We start from the raw sequence: 20,360 nt of genomic DNA, 5'->3' as shown, positions 1-20,360 counted from the left end.
TCTGAGCAGTTGGCCCCAGAGCCCACTCTCAATCCCTCTCCGTCCTGCGCCCTCGAGTTGGCGAGTTTCCGTCTGTCAGACCACACTCATTAAGTTATGATTACTTTACTCGCGTTTTTTGTGAACTGACACAAGGCCCGGGTCCTTGCCAGTCAGGGCCGTCACCATCTGCGATGTATGTTAGAATATTCCCATTCGCTGATTCCAACCAATAGCAGTGATCTTTTTGTTTTGTTTTATTTCTCATTTCTGTTTCTGCTGTGATCTTTTTATAGATAAGTATGTATTTCCACTAGGTTCTGAGACATTTCCAGACAGAAATCAGGATTTTTGTCCATGTCTTTCATCAATGAAAAAAAATATTTATCGCGTCTACGGTAATTTTAGGCATAGGGGAAAAAAAAAAAACCAATGACAAAAATAGAAAGAGTCCTGCCCTCAAGGAACTTACAGTTTAAGAGGGGCAGGTGGACATTAGTGAGGAGCAATCAACAGGGGTAGAGCTGGGTGACGTGACTGGCACCGAGCCTGGGGCTCGGAACTGCTGTCAGGGAGGACCTCTGAGAAGGTGACACCCGAAGCCGTATGGAGATCCAGGTGAAATGATCCAGGCTTCAGAAGAGCTAGTGCAAAGGTCCTGAGGCGGCCAGAGCTGGCGAATGGGGCAGGTGGAGGGGAGGGGGCAGGTTGTCTAGAAAGCCAGGGTGAGATACATGGGACCCGTTCCGGGCGCCATGAGGAGCTGTGTGTTGTAGCATCGAGCGCCGGTCAGCGTCATGATGCGATTTCTATTTAAGCAGGTCACTTTGGCTGCCGGGCACAGAGGGCATGTGGCTGTTGGGGGAGGTCGTGGAGGGGAGGTTGTGGCTTTGGAGGAGCTAGGATCAGAGGCTTCTGCCCATTCGATTTCTTCCTGGATCTGGAGCTGACATTGCACACACCTCCGCTGGATGTTTCTGGGTGACCAAGGCCGGGGAAAGGTGGAGGGAGGATTGTAAGCAGAGGCTGTCCCCAGCCCTGGCAGAGGACTGTGGGAATTTTGGCCCGACGAAACGCCGAGTTGTTGGTTCCCCTGCCTGCCAGGTCTTGGGCCACACGTTGTCCTGTGCAGCATTTGCGTCCTGGGCAAGCGCCTGAGTCGTGTTTGTACACCTGCTGTAAAAGCAGGTTAAATCTCCTGTTTGAACCCCAGATGCTTTGCTGAGTGGGGCTTGGTGTCGGAGGGAGAGGAGCTGACTGATGTGAGTATCTTGGTTCTCAGCTGCCTGTGAAGATGCTCAGCCACCCTACATCCGTGCAGTTTCACTGCAGCAAAAGTTTTAATGGAACCAGAGTCATTTGAAATCTTATTTGAATGCCTGGGTTCCCCTGGGGCTTGAATAATTTGTTCTTTTTATTTTGCCAGTTTGTTTTTTTTATCTGCAATGGCTGGCGGGGAGGGAAAAATAACATGAGCCCGTTAGGAATAGAATATGTTAAAAAAATTTATTCACAAAGGATGTTATTCCTTTAATTTTTTTTTCTGCTGTATCTTCCTCTCTCCCTGACTACAGTGTGCCAAGATCATAATCCACCGAAGATTGAGAAAGGACAGGGCTAGAGTCGGGGCACCTGGGATCCGGGAGGGGGTGTCAGTTCTGCCCCTTGGAAGGGCCGGGGTCCTGGGGAATCTGGGAACTCAGTTCATAGCATGGCCACTGTCATGCCGTGCGGCCCCGGGAAAGGCCGGCTTCTCCCGGTCGTTTAGACGGAGCTCCAGGAGCTCTTCCTCCTGCTGTGTTTTGGAGTCTTAGTGCCAAGCAAAGTAGAGCCAGGCTGCCTGAGTTCAGTTCCCTGCTCTGGTACTTACCAGCTCTGTGATCTCGGGTGACGAGTTAATTTCTAGATGCCCTGGATTTGCCATCAGAAAATGGGGATAATACCAGTGTCCCCCTCACAGGGCCCTTGCAAGCATAGATGGTGCATGGAGGGTGTCTGGGACGGCCAGCGGCTGGCATGTGGGTGTCTGCATCTCACAGATGGCCTAAGGTCACACAAGGTTTAGTGGCGAGTGGGGCCAGAATACCCTCCCACTTCTCTGCCAGTTAGGCTCCTGTTTGTCTGGGCTCTGGAAAAGGGTTGCAAGTAGAAGGCACCAGAGAAAGAAGAGGCGAGGTTGGGGGCTTCTGACCCTCCCTTCCTGTGCCTGTCCCCCCGCCCCCCCTCCAATTCTCAAAGCTCAGTATCTCTGACCTATGCGCCCCTGGAGCCTCTTCCACCATGGCCTCCTGCTCCTACCTCCCAAGAAGACCTGGGCCTGGCAGGCTGCGGGCTAATCCCGTGCTCACGGGGACATATCCTTGCGGCTGCTGCCGGGGGGTCCTCCCTTGCCACCCTGACTTGGTTGGTTTTCCAGCTTAGTCCTCACAGTAATACCATCATTCTTCCTAGCGATGGATCCACTTATGGAGACCTGAGCACAGCCGAGGTGCACACTGAGCATGCTCTAACCCTCATCTCCTTTAACCCCCAGCCATCCCTGAGGTCAGCCCTTGGACCTGCCCGAGCCCTTGGCTGGAAGCGATGGGTCTGCCCCCCAGGAGGGGGGCTGAGGTGGCTTTGGGGCATGACTTGGGCTTTACCCCAGCCGGCCTACCACGGCCACACACCTGGCCTCCCCAGACAGCAGTATCTCTGTCTGCAGGGGAAGGGTGTTTGGAGGAGGTGTGTGCTGAGGTCCCGCCAGTCCCCTCTATGCTGGGAGGTGTGAGAGGGGCCTCAGAGTCAGCCTTGGATTTGGGAAGGTAGAGGGGCAGCTGGGCTATCCACTGGGGCAGCTGTGACCGAAAGGCACAGCGCTGGGACTGAGCACTGGAGGAGTTTGGGAGGCAGGTCGGGGCTGGAGGGCAGGGCAGGCCAGCCACCCTCAAGCATAGTAATAGACGAGCCTCTTAACCAGGTACAGGGATCATAACGCGTACTGTTTCTAGAGTGTCTGGTGTGTACCAGGCCTTATAGCTCACAAGAGCTCCAAGTGGTCGGATTATTCCCGCATTCTCCAGATGAGGTGACGGGCCCAGAGAGGGTAAGTGTCCAGTGTGACACTGAGCTGGAGGCCGAGTTGGGACCTGCCAGGCCCCTTCTGGCACAGCCAGCCTGCTGCAGCCGGCAGGGCTGTTCTACAGGCTCGGAGGTGGCGGAGTGGAAGGGGACGTGGCCTCTTGCCCTGAGCTGTTCCCGCTGATCTCATGTCCAGTGGGTGCTGCAGAGCTGGGCGCCAAGTAAGCCCCCGCTTCATGTCAATTGGAAATCACAGCTTTGCTGTTGGTGCCAGTTCTTAATGTCACTTATCCCAAGCGAGCCTTCAATTTTCAGCCGCAACAGCCTTCTAATTTGGTCTCAGCCGCTTTGGTTTTGTGACAGGGACAATGGCAGTGGCAGATGGGAAGCAACCACTCCGTTTTCTTTTAACGTTCCCAGGCACAGGCAGGGAAGGCACCATCTGGAAGGAGAAGGTCAGATCATTAAAAAAAATATATACTAATAAATTACCGGGACTTGATGGGCTGTGGGTGGTTGGGGGTTGGAGAGGAAGGGAGCTCGGGGCGGGGTGGGTCATGTTCCCTGACTGAGCTCCAGGAGGCCGCCGGGTGAGGGGTCCGGTGCTCTGCCGGGCTCCCGTCAGGTATTGGTGAGGGTCTGCGTGACTGTGAGCTCGAGAAGGGGGATGCACTCAAGTCTCGCCCATCTTAATTTGCTGCCCAGGGGCTTGTCCAAGAACAGCGTAGCAGCGTGCTGTGAGCACCTACCAAAGAGACAGGTGCCGCCCCACAGCCTGGCCGGCGGTCTCGGCGATCACCCCCTGTGCTCACAGCACGCTGCTCAGCTCCTTGGCTCCTGAGCCCTGCCTTTGACTTCCCCCAGCCCCCGTTTCCTCAGGGTAGAATGGGTGATGTCCCCACCAGTGGCCGTGAGGATGAAATGAGACTGTCGGGACAGAGCTTAGGAAACTGTGAAGTGCGGTGCACACGTCTTTCTGTTACGGTGATGCCCACCCTCTGCTGTCGTTACCCTTTCCTTGATGGCCTCTCCTCCTCGGTGGCAGGGACCAGGTTTGATGTAACTCTGACTCCAGGGCCCAGTGGGATGGAGGCCCCGTCTGGGGAGTGAGCTCACCGCCCAGCGACTCTACCGCTTGAGGGAGCGGGGGCGGGCGCCGGAGCCCCCGCTGAAACAGCTCATCCGTGTAGGAACGCCTGACATTTGCGAACGTCCTTTAACTTCGCAAAGAACATCCACGCCTGCCACCTTATTCTGGCTTCTCTCGCTGTGACTGACACAGGCGCCACCCTGCTCTGGTGGCAGTGGAATCTTTTAAAAACCACTTGATTGGGGTATGATTGACATACAAAAACTGCACATTTTCAATGTATACAACTGGATGAGTTTGGAGATAAGTACACACCTGTGAACCCATCATCACAGTCTATGCCAAAACAAAGCCATCCCTTCCAAAAGTTTCTTCCTGCCCTCTTATTTATTATAATTTTTTGTGATAAGAATACTTAGCATAAGACCTACAGTTTCAGCAAAATTTTAAGTATAACATGGAATTGTTGGCTGTAGGTGCTATGCTTATGCCGTACAGACGATCTGTAGGGTTTAGTCATCTCGTACAACCCAAACTTTATGCCCTGTATTGATTTCTCTCATTTTCCCCTCCCTGACGGTGGCGTTTCTCCAGTGCTTGCTCTGTGCTGGGCGGGAAGGCTCTGTCATGACAGTTTACTCAATGACCTTGCTTTCCATTTCCAAAGCTTGAGGCACAGGCAGAGCCGCCTCCTCATTGTCCAGCGTCACCATGTCCAGGGTCAGTCATGCCCAGGGGTGTCATGGGGGGCTGGTTGCTGGAATACTGCCTGGGTTAGTGCAAAGAACCTGGGCTTTGAGTCAGACAGACCTTGGTCCCCATCTGGGCTTGGCCATCTAGGCATGCATGTGACCCGGTCAGCTTAATCCCTGAATGTCTGTCTTATCATCTGTCAAGTGAAAGTCATCATCTAACCGTGCTTGGTTATGGTGAAAAGGAAGCCAGGGGACACGTGTGGAGCACTTAGCATGTGCCTGGCGTGTGGACACGGTGGGTGTGTCATAGCGGCGCCGTGTCCCCTGCTGTCAGGAGACCACAAAGGCAGTCGTCATATGCAATGACGTTGTATGGAGCGTGAAGGACGGGCTCCTTAGCAGAGAGAACTTTCTGGGAGAGATGGTGGTTTACTCACTTGTTCACTTATTCATTCTTTTGACCCGCGTTTGCTGAACACTTATTCTGGACAGGCAGCATGCCAGATGTCAGGGAGACAGTGGCGAACGACACAGCCCAGATCCTGCTGCCCTGCACTTACATTCTAGAGACGTATAGAGACAGGTCAAAAACGAGAAAGTGGACACCATGATTTTATATTGTGGTGAAAGCTATGCGAGTTTGGGTCTTTCCCCCTGGAAGGAGGGGGCCGCTGTAGCCAGGGTGTTTCGGAGGACTTCTTGGAGGCGGCAGTGTGTGAGGGAGCCCTGACCCATGTGAAGGAGCCACTGTGGAGAGGGCGGTTTAATGGATGCTGTTGAGCATCCATTTCAGGGGAGCTTCGAATGAAGCGGGAGAGCATCTTCTACTTCACCATCACCATCGCAGTCAGGTGTAAAAGCAGCTCGGCTGTGTCCTCACAGTCCCAAACTGTCTTGTTTGCCTGCTGGTTTGTGACCATCTTCCACCTCTAGAAGGTAAGGGCAAGGTAGCAGGGCCTGGGACGAGCTCAACATCTTAATGCCTTTGGAAATCCTTTTCTATCTATTATTTCACTGAATCCGCACAGTAACTGCAAGACGAAGGCATTTTTCAAAATCCCTGTTTCATAGAGGAAGAAATTGAAGCTCAGAGAGGTGGAACGATTTCCACAAGGTTGCTCAGCAAAAGGGCAGTCAAGCAGGACTCAAGCCTCAGGCTTCCTGCCTCCTTGCCAGGGACCCATAGCCATGACCGTGGAGTGAGGCCGGGTTTCATCTTGCGTGGGCAGGAGTGGTGCTGGGGGGCAAGTGGCTGGGTCAGTCCAGGCCACCGTGCAGGCTGGGCCTCTGCGGCCTGCGGTGTCTCCCTGGGCTTCCTGGGCTGCTCACTGCCCGCTTGGTCCTCGGTCCTTGGACGAGCTTCACCCACCTCCTTCCTCTTGCTGTAGGGGAGGAGAACCAGCCGGGCTGGCTATGCCTGGACGAGGACAAGAAGAGCAAAGCCCCGTTCTGGTGCCCGATCCTGGCCTGCTGCATCCCCGCCTTCTCCTCCCGGGGTCTCAGCCTGCAGGTGAGTGGAGCCGATCTAGCTGAGTCTGCTGCGAAGGTGGCTGTGGTTCCTTTTCTCTTGGGAGAACCAAAGTTTCCAGGCTGTGCCACAGCGGGAGAGGCCCAGGTTCCAGATCCAGCTTTTCACTTTCTTAGCGATAGAGCTGGTCAAGTCTTTTCGTTGGTCTAGGAGTCAGCTTCCTCACCAAAAAAGTTGGGGTAGTTGCCTTCTGTGGGTCAAGTGAATGGAAAGTTCCATTGTTTTGAGCTAACAAATAGCAATGATCTCATTAGTCGATGGCATGATTCCAACCCAGATGATAGGCCGGAATATGCCCAAGGGGCTGTGCCAGACTTTGTGGGTTGGTCCCTTGGTGGGTTGGAGTCTGGTGGAAGCCAGCTTTGGTGTGGGCGGGGGGAGGGGACAGGACATGCTCCATAGCCATCATGCATCCCCTTTATCAAGAACCTACAGAACTTTGTAAGTAGATGTTTCTAGATCTGTTTCTCAGGTAAGGACCCCCTAAGGCTCAGACAGATGACATGACTTTCCAAAATGACACAGCCAATAAGGATGGGTCCAGGAATCGTAACCTCGCTCTGCCTAATTCTAACACCAGTGCTTTTCCCTCCACTGGTCACCTGTCCCTGATGTGCTGGCCAAGCTCACTCCTTTATCTGGAGCAGCTGCTGCCCATCTTCCTCCCAAGGAGGGGAGGTCATCTGCGCTTGGGGAGGGGAGAGCAAGCTTGGGACCTAGGCCCAGATAGGGAAGTCCCAGGAGACCAGCTGATTGGGCTGCATATTGGGGCTCTAAGTAGCTGAAAGTACATACTGTTGAGATGTCAATTCATTCACTAGTTCATTCATTCATTTGTCCATTCTGCATATAATTTTTGAGCATTTGCTGTGTGATAGACCCTGTGCTGGACACTGGGAATATAGTGGTAACCGAAATATACAACGTACCCTCGTGTAGTTGTGATCCGCGCTCGGAGAGTCGGGCAAGACCCTGGCAAACAGAAAGAAATGGAAAAGAGCGACACGTGTTATAAAGAAAATAAATCGGATAGCTACAAAGATGGGGCCAACATAGTTAGGGGGTCAGAGAGGACCTCTTGGGGGAGCTGGCATTTAAACCGGGATCTGAATAGCAAGAAGGAGGAACCCCACGAACGCCCAGGGTAAAAATATCCCATATAGACAACGCCAACACAGAGGCCCACGATGGGTGCAGCTGGGCAAGTTGGTGCTGCTGCCGGCATGGCCATGGCTGGGCGAGCCAGGAGGAGAGGCCGGCGGTGAGGCCCGGGGGTGGGGGTTGAGCTGGGCCGCACCCGCTTCGCAGCCCGGGTCCCGTTTGGGTTTCATTCTCAGAGCAACGAAAAGCTGAGGCTGGCTCTAAGCGGGGCACTGGCGTGGTCTGATTTATGTTCTGGAAAGATCGTCTGATCCTTCCGGCTGTCGGGTGAGAGGACCGTGGACATGAAGCGGGCATGACGGGAGACCGAGAGAGCCACACAGCTTAGTACGGGGGACCTGCCAAGACGCGGCGGGGCTGACCGACAGACTTCGGGGTGGGGAATGGTCTCCGTCTTCCCTGAGGGCCTTTGGCCCTCTTGGGACTATAGGACTCTGGTCGTGCCCCCATAGGCCACACCCGGGTGGTGGAGTCACACACAGGCTGCTGCCCCAGGGCAGAAGAAGCCCCCACCCAAGCATGGAGCCGTCTGCCTGCTCACATCCGGGAGATGAGGGCCCCAGAAGCTCCTCATGTGGAGCTCTCGGGCCGGGGACGTGCAGGCCGGAAGCGCCCTCAGTCCCCTCCAAAGCCCTCTGCCTGCCAAGGGAACCACGAGTCAGCGGGGGCAGTATGCCTCTGGAGCTCCTGAGGGACGTACCAGAGCCTGCGTGTCCCCATTTGCTGGTCCCTAAGATATCCTCCCACTGCCTGTGCCTGCCTCCCAGCCCGGACCAGACAGATGCGCCCCTCAGCACCTCGCTGGCAGCAGGTGAATTAGGGCCTTGGAATGCCAGCGCCTTGTCTGGTTTCTGTGGGAAAAGATGTGAGCGTGTTGGCTGCTGCCTGGGGCCTCCCTCCCAGCACATCACCTCTCCTGGGGCCTGGGCCCCGGGACCTGGGACTCTGGCTCTGCGACTGGCCTCGTGGGAGCCAGTGACCAAGGCTGCCCTCCAGGAAAGCCCGCTGGCCCCAGTCCCTGTCCCAGTGTAGGTGTGATCCGCGCTCATACTGCCAGCTGGGTGAGGGAGTGTGTTTGGGTCTTTCCCTCAAGGCAACAGGGACGCTGGGGGCTGAATGAAGGAGCATTTCACAGTGCTGACAGGTGGCCAGTGGCCCCACACTGGTCCTTCTGACTCGAAGGAATTGGTTGGGAGAGGGAGAGAGTGTTGGCGCTGCCCTGCAGGTCCCGGCCGTGCGACATCAGCGATGCTGCGTCGTCAGTGTGTAAATGGGGTGGCTGCAGCGGGTTCCAGTGAGGACTCAACGGCACGATCCAGGTCCAATGTGCCTGCTGCGTGGCATGTGCCCGGAGTTAAAGGAATTAAAGCAGATGACCGACGACGTTTTAATCCCCAGGAAGGAAAGTCCATCGGTGTCTTTTGGGGGGATTTCTGAAAGCCTGACTACTGAGGTGTCAAGAGGTTCTCCTTGGGTCCCCAAGTCCATCCAAACTGGAGGCCTGTCCCTGGAGGGCAAGGGGAGGGCCCAGCACAAAGCCATCCCTCCGTGGGCCAAGGTCCAGCCAAGAGGCCTGGGGACAGGGGTCTGGGGAGGGGACGGGGGACCGCCCACTCTGAAGTGCTTTAAAATGCAAGTGCCTTGGGACGCCTGGGAGGTGGTTGTAGCCCAGACCTAGAGGGTCAACGGCCAGGCTCCGTAGGCCTCAGTGTGCTCGCTGAGCGGCCTCCGTCCGGGCTGACAGCCTCTGTCGGCCAGAGCTGCGTGCTGTTTGTGAGGGCCGTCACCGGACTGGCACAGGTGCTCATCTGTTACAGCCCCTCCCCTCACTCACAGGATTGTTTAGCTGACCGAGTGAGTTACGGCAGGTAAAGTGCTAGAACATCCCACAGGAAGTCCTTGGTGAGCAGAGGTTGCTACCGGGTGCCCAGCCCTGCGCCAAGTGTTTTATGTCCACCCTCCGTGGTCCCCAAGACCGTGAGGACTGTTCTGTGGGTCACCCAGCCGGTAGCTGCCTCTAATGCCTGCTCCTGCCAGCCTGACGCCGTCCCCCTCTGCACTGCGTGAGCACCTGGATTTGGGGGAGCCGGCTTCTTGGCACAGACAGGACGTCTGGGTCCAGGAGTCGTTTTGAGTTGTTGCCATCACCTTGGACTTGGGCTCCGTTGACTCGGGATTGCCATGGGAACGCCTGAGCCAGGACTGCGGTCGCCCCGGCCCCACAGAGAGGACAGGAGCAGTGGCCCAGCGGAAAGGGCAGGGCACCCAGCTGGATGTGGCCAAAAGCAGAATGATGGGGAGCAGGGTCCTGGGGTGCGCAGGTGGCCTGGCAGCCAGCCAGGCAGAAGTGGGGTCCTGGAGTGCCGAGGCCTCCAGCATGGCCTCTGGGTAGAATTCAGCCAGAAGGGGCTCTGGGCCAGGAGTCGAAACTGAATTCCAATCCTGACTCTGACACTAACTTGCTGTGTGACCTTGAGACAGTCATGTCTCCCTCCCTTCTTTCCCAAAGTTCAAGTTCGTTGACTCCTAAATAAGGGAGCTGGAGGAGGTGACCTTTTTGGGCCTCCTCACCCATGGCCATTAGAAATTTTGTTAGAATTTTCCAACAGGGCCGGCTCTGGCCGGGGCCTTTGGCACCAGCAGAGGGCAGCACCTGCCTGGCAAAGGGTCAGTGGTGGCCACATTCCTCAGCGGGCCACCTTCAAAACAGCCTCCACTCTGCCTCCTGCCCCTTCCATCTGCCTGGGGTTCCAGTAAGACCCTTGAAAGGGCCAGGCCATCTCTTTGCATTGCTGTCCTGGCCAGAGAGACAGATTGGCAGGATTTAACTCGGGAAACAGGTCCCAAAGAGCCACCCAGCGTGGGTCTTAGGGAAGCAGTTGCAGGAGAATCAAGCAGCTGGTAGCTGTGGGTGACAGCCCATTACAGCCGGAGCTCCAGGTCCCCATGGGCAGCCTGCCCAAGCCATGTGGCCCTCTGTCTTGGCGGGCCCGTCTACAGGGTGGGTCTGATGATCTTGGGGCCTCTCCTCGATTGTACTTCTCTGGAGACACCAGGAAGGCCAGGGAAGGACGTGGGCGCAGTCCAGGCTCTTGTCCCATGCCTTCTCTGTGGCCTAGGGCAATCGCATGTCCTCTGTGGGCCTTGTTGTTCCCATTTGTAAAATAAAGGGAGGGGGCGGGTGTTTGTTAGTGGTTTTTAATAAATCTTAACTGGCAGCTGCTCAGTTTGGAAAATCCTCAGGGAGCTCAGATATCATTCAGGCCGCTTCCAGCCAGAAGATTCTAGGAGACCAAAGGTCAGAATTCAAATAAAAGTGCATAGGAGCTGCCTGGTGATCCTGGGAGACCTGGATCACTTTCCCGCCCTGCCCTTAGGGATTCTCATTTGGGGCCTAAACAGGGCCCAGGAATCTGCAGGTTTAACGACCTCTTCCCCACAGATGGTTCAGAGCAGGTTCTGCTGCCTAATGTTGGCCTCTCCGGCACCTCCACACTTAATCCTGTGTGTGCCATCTCTGTCTCTACAGCTCGGGGCCCTGGTCCACAGTCCTGTCAGCTGTCCCCTGCTGGGCTTCTCGGCGGTCAGTACCTCCCTTCCACAGGGCTACCTCTGGGTGAGTAGCCGCAATGCCCAGCCAGGAATTCTGGCCTCAGGACAGGAGCAGGGAGCGTGGCATCTGGGCGGGGGTAGGTGGTGGTGGTGCTGGAGAAAGCCATTTGCTTGCTGGCCCCCATTTTGTGCACTTTACCTGGTAAGGGCTTCCTGGGAACCTCTGTCCTGGACTCTGGGCTCACCTGGCAAAGCCTCACTCTATTCCAATAGGTGATGCCCCCATGCTCCTTGTGGTGCAGACTGAGCCCCACCATAGACACCCTGAGGTTCCAGCCTCACCACCCCTCTGGCCAGCCTCTAACTCCTCCTGCTTATTACGCCTGTGTCCAGGTGCTTGGCAGGAAACTCTGGTTTACCCTTCAGAGTCCAGCCCAAATGTCCCCTCTGAGAATAATTTGCTCTTCACTGTTTCTCTAGTATCTAGCACATGGTGCATCCATCCATCCATTCATCTGTCCATCCGTCCATCCATTCATATATTCATCCATCCCGCCATTCATTCAGCAACTATATTTTGAGTGCCTACCATGTACTAGACACTGAGGTAAAACAGTAAACAAGGCAAGAAGAACCTTTTAGAGGCAGAGTGTATGTTCACTATTCGTTGGCTGAAATTCACCCTAATGTCAAGGAAATAGAAAGCTGACTGGGTATCTAGTCCGCTTTAGTTCCTTACCTGGTTTCTTCAGGCCCTGAATCTAACTTGCTGCCATGGCAACTGGGGACAAGTAGAAGTTTGGGACAGGCCACTGGGAGAGCAGGAGCTCAGCTCCGCCTCTGCCCTCGTGTTTCCTCTGACGGCCTCTCTGGTCTCTGCCCCAGGTCGGGGGCGGGCAGGAGGGTGCAGGGGGCCAGGTCGAGATCTTCTCCCTGAACCGGCCCTCGCCCCGCACGGTCAAGTCCTTCCCGCTGGCGGCCCCTGTGCTCTGCATGGAGTACATTCCGGAGCCCGAGGAGGAGGAGAATGGCGATGGAGACGGAGACGAGAGTCACACAGCTGCTGACCCCTCGGCCGCGGTGCATCCGACAATCTGCCTGGGGCTCCAGGATGGCAGGTGAGGGGCCTGAGGATATGCGCCTGAGACAGCCAGGGGCAGGGCTGGGCAGGTGAGCTGGGGGTTTTTCCTCAAGCTTTCCAGATCAGCTTTTCGCCCACCAACTCCTGCTTGGGAGGAGGAGGGTGGCTCCGTTTCTTGTCTGTAAAGGGGAGTGGTTAGAATCCCGCCGATGCAGGGCCACGGTGAGGGTCCATGACCTAGGACATGTGGGCCTTCAGTTCACTGAGCTGTCATTGAGCTGTCATTGAGCGTCCAGCCACCTGTGGCCTCAGCTCCCCTTGCAGAGAGGGCGAGGGTCCCGGGCGTGCCCAGGTCGTGAGATCCGCTGGCAGAGAGGCCTCCGCCAGTAACACGTGCCTCACAGCAGCCCTGTCGGGAAGTGTTTCCTGTTTCCCACCCAGGAAACTGAGGGAAGAGCAAAAGCTGACATAGGGAGGACCAGCTCAGAGACCCGAGAAGCTCCGTGAAGTCCGAGTCTGGGTCTGCAGCTCGGTGCCTAGGAGGGGCGAACACCGTTTTTGTTTTTAACAAGAGAAAATTTACATAACATAAAATTCATCATTTCAAAGTGTACAATTCAGTGACTTTCAGTGCATTCATGATGCTTGGCCATCACCACTGTATAGTTCTAGAACATTCTTATCACCCCAGAAACAAACCCTGTACCTACTCCTGGGAACCGCTGATCCGCTTGTCTCTGGATTTGTCTCCTCTGCACATTTCATAGAAATGGAATCTCACAGGATGTGGCCTTTTGTGCTTGGCCCATTCTCCCTCAGCCTAAGGTTTCCAGGTTCGTCCATGTAGCACGTGTCCGTGCTCCGTTCGTTTTGACGGCCGTCAGGTAGCCCTCAGTGCCCCAGTTTTTGGGGAGGACCGAGGCTCGGCAGCCTGGGGTCAGTCATCTGGAAGGTGGCATGGCCGGCTTCGCTTTTGGGTCTGCGTGACCCTGAAGAATGTTTTCTCAGCACCTTTGTCGTGCCGTCTGGAGCCCTCCTGTGTGCAGGGGCTGGGGAGGGCACCATCCTCAAAGGCCACTGTGGAGAAGTGTGAGCTTCCAAAGCTGGGGCGATGGCCTGGTCGTACAGCAGGGACCTGCCCGAGCAGAGGGGAGCCCCAACCCCTCTCCCCAGGAGGGTGTGCGGGGCAGTGGGTGGGTGGCGGGCTATGGGAGTCACTTGGGCCTCTTCCCACAGCATCCTGGTTTACAGCAGCGTGGACACGGGCACCCAGTGCCTGGCGACCTGTAGGAGCCCAGGCCTGCAGCCTGTGCTCTGCATCCGGCACAACCCCTTCTACTTGTTTGCCGGCCTGCAGGATGGGACCCTCGCCGCCTACCCTCGGACCAGCGGTGAGGATGGGGGGCTGGGGGCAGTGGGGGCAGCCCTGGGCACGAACCAGGAGCCGGATCCTGTCCCTGAGCGGTGTGGGAGGCAGGCCAGGGAGGCAGCTCAGACATGGAGTGGGGCATATAACAGCTGGGGGTGGGGGCTGGAGATGCCTGCTCCCCACTGGGGTCCCCACCGGAGTGGGGTGCTCACTACTGCACAGACAGTACCGCCCTGTAGTGGATAAGAGTAGGGATTCTAGGCTCAGACAGACCTGGCTTCAGGTCCAGGCTCTGCCCTGATGACAGCTGTGTCCCTTGGTGAGCGGCTTCTCTTTACGCCTCGGTCTCCTCATCTGTAAAATGAAAATAATGGTAGAACCGTTTGTGCATGGGCACTGGGCACTGGCAGGTTAAACAACCCAGTGAAGGCAAAGCACAGGGCCTGGCACAGCGAGTGCCTAGTGGAGTCAAGCATTTTAGTCTCTATTATCGTATCGAGCCATCGATGGCACAGCTGATAACGTCTGGAGAGCAAGGCTAACAGTGTTTGAGCTGCTATGTTCCAGGAACCTGGAAAAGTGCTTAATGTTTGCCCATTATCTTAATTGTCACCACAGCCCTTGAGAATTGCCTCCTCTCTACGGACCCGATGCTGAGACTAAGGGAGGGGATACGGCTTGTCCACAGCCACATGTGTGCTGTGGCCGCCTGTCCCCTGGGGTTTGTTCGGCTCCCAGTTTGATGATGGTGAGGGATGGGTGGAGAGGGTCGCTGCTCCCCGGTGCCCCCCGGAGGGGGCTGGAGGGTCTGAAGCCCTGTGGCCCCCCCGTTCCCCTCCCGCTCGTCCCCACGAGCCTCTAATTGCTGCGTCATCACAGCCTGTTGCAGGGTTATAAACGGGTATTTGTACTGAGCTGTTTTTTTTTTGCCACTTGGCACTGTGTTGGTATTTTTAATTAGCTTTTGATAAGGCATTTATAGTTTTTAATTAAAGGGGGAAGAGGGAGGGAAAAAATTCCTCTCACCGTCAGAGCGTGAGTGTGAATGTAAACATGGGCTCAGATCTTCGGAGATTAGACAAGGGGTCCAGAGGGACCTGCACCCCGGTCCCCGCCGAGCACTGCGAGCCCCGTCTGGCCGCAGTCTGGCCCTCTTGTCCCCAGTTCGGGCTGCCTTGGCCCTTCCCCTCTCGGTTCCTGACTTATCAGGCTGTGGGGAGCAGAGGGGGTCTATGAGTTTGCTGGAGCTGCCCTAACAAAGTGTCACCGACTGAGTAGTTTAAACGACACAAATTTATCGCCTCACGAGTCTGGAGGGTAGAAGTCCAGGATCAGGGGGGTGTCAGGGCCACGCTACCTTGGAAGGTGCCCGGGAAGGACCTGTCCCAGGCCCGTGCCCCAGCTGCCGGCAGTCCCTCGGCCTGTGGCAGCATGACTCCAGTCTCCACATGGTGTTCTTGTAAATAGTGACACTAGTCATTGGATTAGGGGCCCACCCTACTCCAGTAGGACCTCATCTGCAACAACCCGACCCAGATAAGGTCACATGCTGGTTGTGGGAGTTAGGACTTCAACGTGTGAATTTTTAGGGGGCACAATTCAACCCATAGGGGGTTTTGTATGTAACTATTGGCTTTCAGCCTGGGGTTGGGAAATGGTAGTTTGTCAGCCAGAAGGACCATCGGGCACCATTGAACTCCACACCCTCATTTTCCAGGTGGGAAGGGACTCTCCAAAGTCTCAGGGGTGAACCAAGACCTGAACTCAAATGTCCTCTCTCTGGGCCTAGAGCCCTCTCTAGATGGCAGGGGGCAGAGTTAGAGGCCGACTGGCCTGGAGGAGAAGGTCGAGATGCTCCACCAGCTTTCCTGACTTGCCAATGTCTGTCCACCAGATATTTACTAAGCACCTACTACGTGCCATGGGTTCAGTGGCCAGCAAAACAGATGTGACCCTGCCCTTGCAGAGTTTATAGAGGGAGTCAGAATTAGTCACGTGAACAAACAGGGAGCTTATGATCATGCTGAGGGTCCTAAGGGAGGGAACAGATGTCATGTGAGAGCCTGACTGTTCTGGGTGTGGGGTGGGCTGGTCGGCGAAGGTCTCTCCAAGGAGCAGGATCCTGAAGCTGAGTCCCACAATGGCCAGGCAAGTGAAGAGTCGAGTGAACGGTGTTCTTGGCAGAGGGACCAGCACGTGCAGAGGCCTGGCGGCAGGAGAGGGGTCGTTCTGGTGGGGGGCCCAGAGAGGAGGCTGTCTTGCTGGGCAGTAGGCAGAGGGGGAAACGGTACGAGGCAAGGTCTGGGGCCAGACCTGTGGGCCTCGGGTTTGTCTCAGTTGACGGGAAGTAGATAGAAGTGTTGGAAGTGGCTGAGCACTGTGCCTGCTCTGGCTGGGAGACAGAAGAGGCAGGAGACTGGCTGGGAGGCTGCCGCAGCCTGCTGGACAAGTGAGTCTGGGTCACTCTCTCCTCCTGAGCCCACCGTCAGTGCCTTTGGTTTGGCTTTGGCCAGGGAGGCCTCTGGGAGGGTGCGGGGGGGACTTGCCTGGTGCCTCCTGTGGTGTCCTCCGGAAGTGGCCAGGGCAGGAAGGGAGACTCTTAGGAACTGCACACAGTGTGGGGTGGGGCGATTCCTCCCCATTGCCTTTCTCCGGGGCTGCGTGTGTCTGGCTCTGGAATCATCAGCCTGGCCCCTGACCCAACTGTGTGACCTCCTCCAGACTCACCAAGGCCTTGGCTATGCCTAGATACCCCACCCCACCCCAGCCCCAGAGCCCTGGGCCTGCAGAAGCCCCCTCTGGCACCCCTGGTGGCCTGGAGGGTCTGGGAAATTGAATAATCCAGACCCTTATCCTGGACTCCCAGTGGGTATTTGATATTTGTCAGTATTTATAGTGACCGGTTTCTGTCCTGCCTGAGTTTGGCTGAGACCAAGACTGGATAAAATTGGCAGTTCTGGCTCGTGGCAAGAGGGCAGGACCAGAAATATTAAGTAAAATGGGCAGAAACCAGCCTGCAATTTGCCCGAGTCCTGATGGACCTGTGGAATCAGCAGCTTAGAGATGGCTGTAAGGAATTGGAGGTCACCAGGCCACTTGGAGTCCCAGGCTATCAGGACCACAGGGTCCTTAGAGTCCAAATTCTAGCTGACGGATGGGGAAACCAAGGCCAAGAACAGTCTGGCCATGGCGTCAGTCTGCCCTCAGAAGCCTCTGCTCATCTGCATTCTACATTCATTCATTCTCTTGTTCATTCATTTCGCTCACTCAGCAAATATGTCTTCAATGCCCATGAGGTGCCAGGCACTGAGCAGGACATGGAGACCCAGAGGGGATCTGGGGGCCACTGTCCCTGCCCAGTCCTGTGTGTGAGCAGAGCTGCCTCCCCCATCTCTGAGAAGGCACGGGAGCATGACCAGGCCTGGGTGCAGGTGTGGGAATGTCCCTGGTTACATGCTGGGGACGTGGGCCAGGGTCACTTCCTGGAGGAGCCAGATGATGGAATTGTAAGGGAATGGGCTGAGGAGGCAGGCAGCCTGGGGTCGAGACCCAGCTGTGAGATTGGGCTTGTTGCTTCGCCTTTTAGAGCCTCAGTTTCCTCACCTGTAAAATGGGGGTGAAGGCAGCCCAGATGCACAGAGTGGTTTGTGAAGACCAGGTACAATCCGTCACACAGGTGCCTGGATGGGCCCTGGAGTGTAGACTTGTGCTCGTTACCGCCCATCTAAATGGTCGTTACTGGTGTTATTACCGACCGGCCACAGGCTGCCCTTTGGGCTCCTCTTGGTCTTGGTGACTTTCACTCTGTGTGCTGCCTTCTGGCTCCAGCTGGATCTGGACCCCCGAGGAAGATCTGCAGGCCGGGGGAGGAAGGCCGCCATTCCTGAAGGAGCCATTGCTGAGCCAGGGCCTTCATCTCCATCCGGCAGTGTGAGGGCTGGTGCCAGACCCAGATGAGTAGGATGTCACACCGTGAGTGTGTGTGCGTGTGTGTGTAAGTGTGTGAGTGTGCACGCATGTTCCAGAACATGTCGCGTGTAGCTGAAGCCACTGGAGGGGAAGGAGTGAGGAGGAGGGGGTGGATCCCCGACCAGGCTGCGGGGGGCTGGCCCTGCCCGGAGCTCAGAGTGCTTGTGTTTAAAACCTTAGGACTGTAGCCCGTGAGGGCTGGGGAGAACCTTAGAGGTTCCGTCCCCTGGAGGTGCAGATGGGGAAACTGAGTCCCAGCAAGGGGACTCGTCTGGTGTCCTTTTTCATATAGTAATATCGGTATTAAATTTTATCAGTTATCCTTCTGTCCCAGAGCCTGGACTTTTTGGAGGGTTTCTGGAGATGCCCAGCAAGTGGAGGGGTGGTCGGTGCGCACCTGATCCTCAGGGGTGGCAGGCTCTAGCCCCTACCCCAGCTAGCCACGGCCATGCCGTTCCAGGAAAGGGCAGGGCAGAGACTGCAGGTAGTCATCACTGCTGTGCACAGGACAGAGCCCCCATTTTTCAGTTTTCGGGATGTCATCCCAGTATCCCCAGGTATTTCCTGGGGAGAGGGTCCCAGTCCCCACCTGAGCCGTAGTGGCGGGAGCTCCAGGTTTTGGCTACAGGCACTACTCACCTATGGCCACTGGGGGGCGCTCAAAGCCTTGCATTTTTGTGGCTCTGGCGTTCTGGAGAAGGTCAGCGTCCCTCACGGAAGCTTGGCCGCCTTGTGGTCACTCGCCCTTCCTGGACTCTAGTTATGGCCCCAGAGCCCTTTGGAAACTCTGAGAACCTGAGAGGGCAGCAGGGGTCAGGGCAGGAGGCTACGGCCAGAGTCAGCGGAATTCCAGTCCTGCTTGGCCCGTCACCCCTTGGGGGTCTCAGCTCTCTGGGTCTCTGTTATTGCAATAGCCCAGTGGAGTCAACACCTTCTTCCACAGACTGTTGTGTGGTGGGAAATGACATCAAACAGTAGGAGCTGATGAGCGCCGGGCACATTCGGGCTGGCTATTTAAATTCCCGGCATCTCTGTTTCTTCAGTTGTAAAACAGGATTAAGAACAGAACGCACAGGCTGGGAGTGAAGGAAGGAAGTAATTCATGAAGAGAGTGCCTGGCAGGCAGGTATATAGTTGTAGGTAGCCACGGCTGTCAGCTCTCCTTACTGTGCGCCAGCCCTGTGCCAAACAGTCCACGTTTCATTTGACCCCTGAAGCATCCCGTGAGGTACAGGCACGGCTGTCGTGCCCGTTTTACAGAGGAGGAAACTGAGGCTCGGAGGGGTTAAGTCACCTGTCCTCATTCATGCAGAGGTTTAGAGGCTGCAGCTGGGATTCTGGCTCAGCTGCTTCCCACGTGCCCATGTGCATGGGCTGGAAAGAACGGGCGTGTATTTGGGAGGGGGGATTCCTGCGCCCCTCCTAGCTGAGCCGGGAGTCTGCCCATTTTAAGTAGGACAGAGGGTGGGAGGAGAACCTATTTTACAGGCAGGGAGGAGAGGGAGGGTGGGGAAAGCCTGGGAGCGGGGTGCAGAGGTGGTGGGGAGGCTGGTGTGTCCTCTGTAGCAGGGGCCCCCAAACCTCGGGTCGTGGACTGGTACCGGTCTGTGGCCTGTTAGGAACTGGGCTGCACAGCAGGAGGTGAGCGGCGGGCCAGCAAGCGAAGCTCCATCTGTATCTGCAGCCGCTCCCCGGCGCTAGCATCACCGCCTCAGCCCCACCTCAGATCAGCAGGCATTAGATTCTCATAGGGGCACCGGTCCCTGGTGCCAAAAAGGTTGGGAACCATCACTCAAAGGACTCTTTGCCATGCCCCAGGCAGTGGCTTTCATATACCCTGGTGGCCCCTCCAGCTCTGTGGACAGCATGGCTCCATCACGCCATCAGCCCCTGGCTCAGAGGGAGGGTCTGTGAGGGGACAGCTTTGCCCTCTTCCCAGGGACCTGGTGGAGGGAGTGTGGGGGTGGCTGGCACTGGCAGGCCAGCGGCAGGCTCCGTCCTGCCTCCCAGGCCCAGCTGCTCCTGCCTGTCTTTCCGAGGTGTGCCCCCACTTCCTCCTCAACCTCATTTCCCACCTGGCACCCCGGCAGGACAGGGCAGCCACTGGGGTTCTGTGTGGCTCGAGAGAAAAACCAGTCTCAGTGAACACTGCCCTCGGCCTGTCCTGAGGTGAGCCTGCATCGCTGGGCGGGCAGGTGAGAGCGTTGCTCAGTGCCAGGCCAGGTCCTCTGGTTCGTTCTGTCGTAGGGGTGGGACATAGATGAAGGCAGCTGGGAACAGCCACCATCCCCCCTGGGGGGCCACAGAAATGGCCAGAGGGTCTCGTGGAGCCCGGCTGGGCCCCCACTGCGGGCTGTGGGTCCCGAGGGTCGAGGAGCCCTGGGCCCTGACCTGCTCTCCCTCTATCTCTCCAGGAGATGTCCCCTGGGACCTGGAGAGCCCGCCCATGTGCCTGACTGTGGGGCCAGGGCCCATCCGCACCCTGCTGAGCCTGGAGGACACTGTGTGGGCCAGCTGTGGGCCCCGGGTCACCGTCATGGATGCCACCAGCTTGCAGACTCAGGTACTGGCCTTTCCTGGTGGCTTGTGGGGTCCTCGGCCGGGCACCCCTTGCTGACTCTTCTTACCCTCTACCTGGCACTGCTCTCTGCTCTCATGTGTGTCTCAGGGAGCAGTCAGAGTTTGTCAGGAAGCAGAGGGGACCCATGATCCCCACTGGGCCCAGCCCTTTGCCCCCACACACATCCCCGGGGCTGCCATGAGGGGAAGGGTCCAGACTGCACCAGGCTGTGAGCCGCACCCTGGCTGTGTCCGTTGCTGCCCGTGGAGGTGGAGCTGGGGTCCCTGCCCTCGCACTGGCATCTCGGACACAGCTG

The 20,360-nt window shown here is 56.7% G+C and overlaps 1 protein-coding gene across 9 annotated transcripts in view; it reads left to right on the top strand.

The window, feature by feature from the left end:
• ARHGEF10L (Rho guanine nucleotide exchange factor 10 like) overlaps nucleotides 1-20,360 on the top strand; it is a 131,436-nt gene that overhangs the window by 82,905 nt on the left and 28,171 nt on the right. For 5 of the 9 annotated variants that reach the window (XM_006914307.3, XM_015591402.2, XM_015591404.2 and 2 more), the window contains 5 exons: nucleotides 6,213-6,334; nucleotides 11,043-11,129; nucleotides 11,951-12,183; nucleotides 13,383-13,537; nucleotides 19,899-20,047. In XM_006914307.3, coding sequence (XP_006914369.1) covers nucleotides 6,213-6,334; nucleotides 11,043-11,129; nucleotides 11,951-12,183; nucleotides 13,383-13,537; nucleotides 19,899-20,047 — 746 coding nt within the window. The remainder of the gene's footprint in view (nucleotides 1-6,212; nucleotides 6,335-11,042; nucleotides 11,130-11,950; nucleotides 12,184-13,382; nucleotides 13,538-19,898; nucleotides 20,048-20,360) is intronic. The other 4 variants (XM_015591399.2, XM_015591403.2, XM_015591396.2 and 1 more) reach the window with 1 other exon arrangement.

The sequence above is a fragment of the Pteropus alecto genome, unplaced genomic scaffold (assembly GCF_000325575.1).
Source record: "Pteropus alecto unplaced genomic scaffold, ASM32557v1 scaffold125, whole genome shotgun sequence".
Taxonomy (NCBI): domain Eukaryota; kingdom Metazoa; phylum Chordata; class Mammalia; order Chiroptera; family Pteropodidae; genus Pteropus; species Pteropus alecto.
This window is presented reverse-complemented; position numbering and strand designations above follow the sequence as displayed.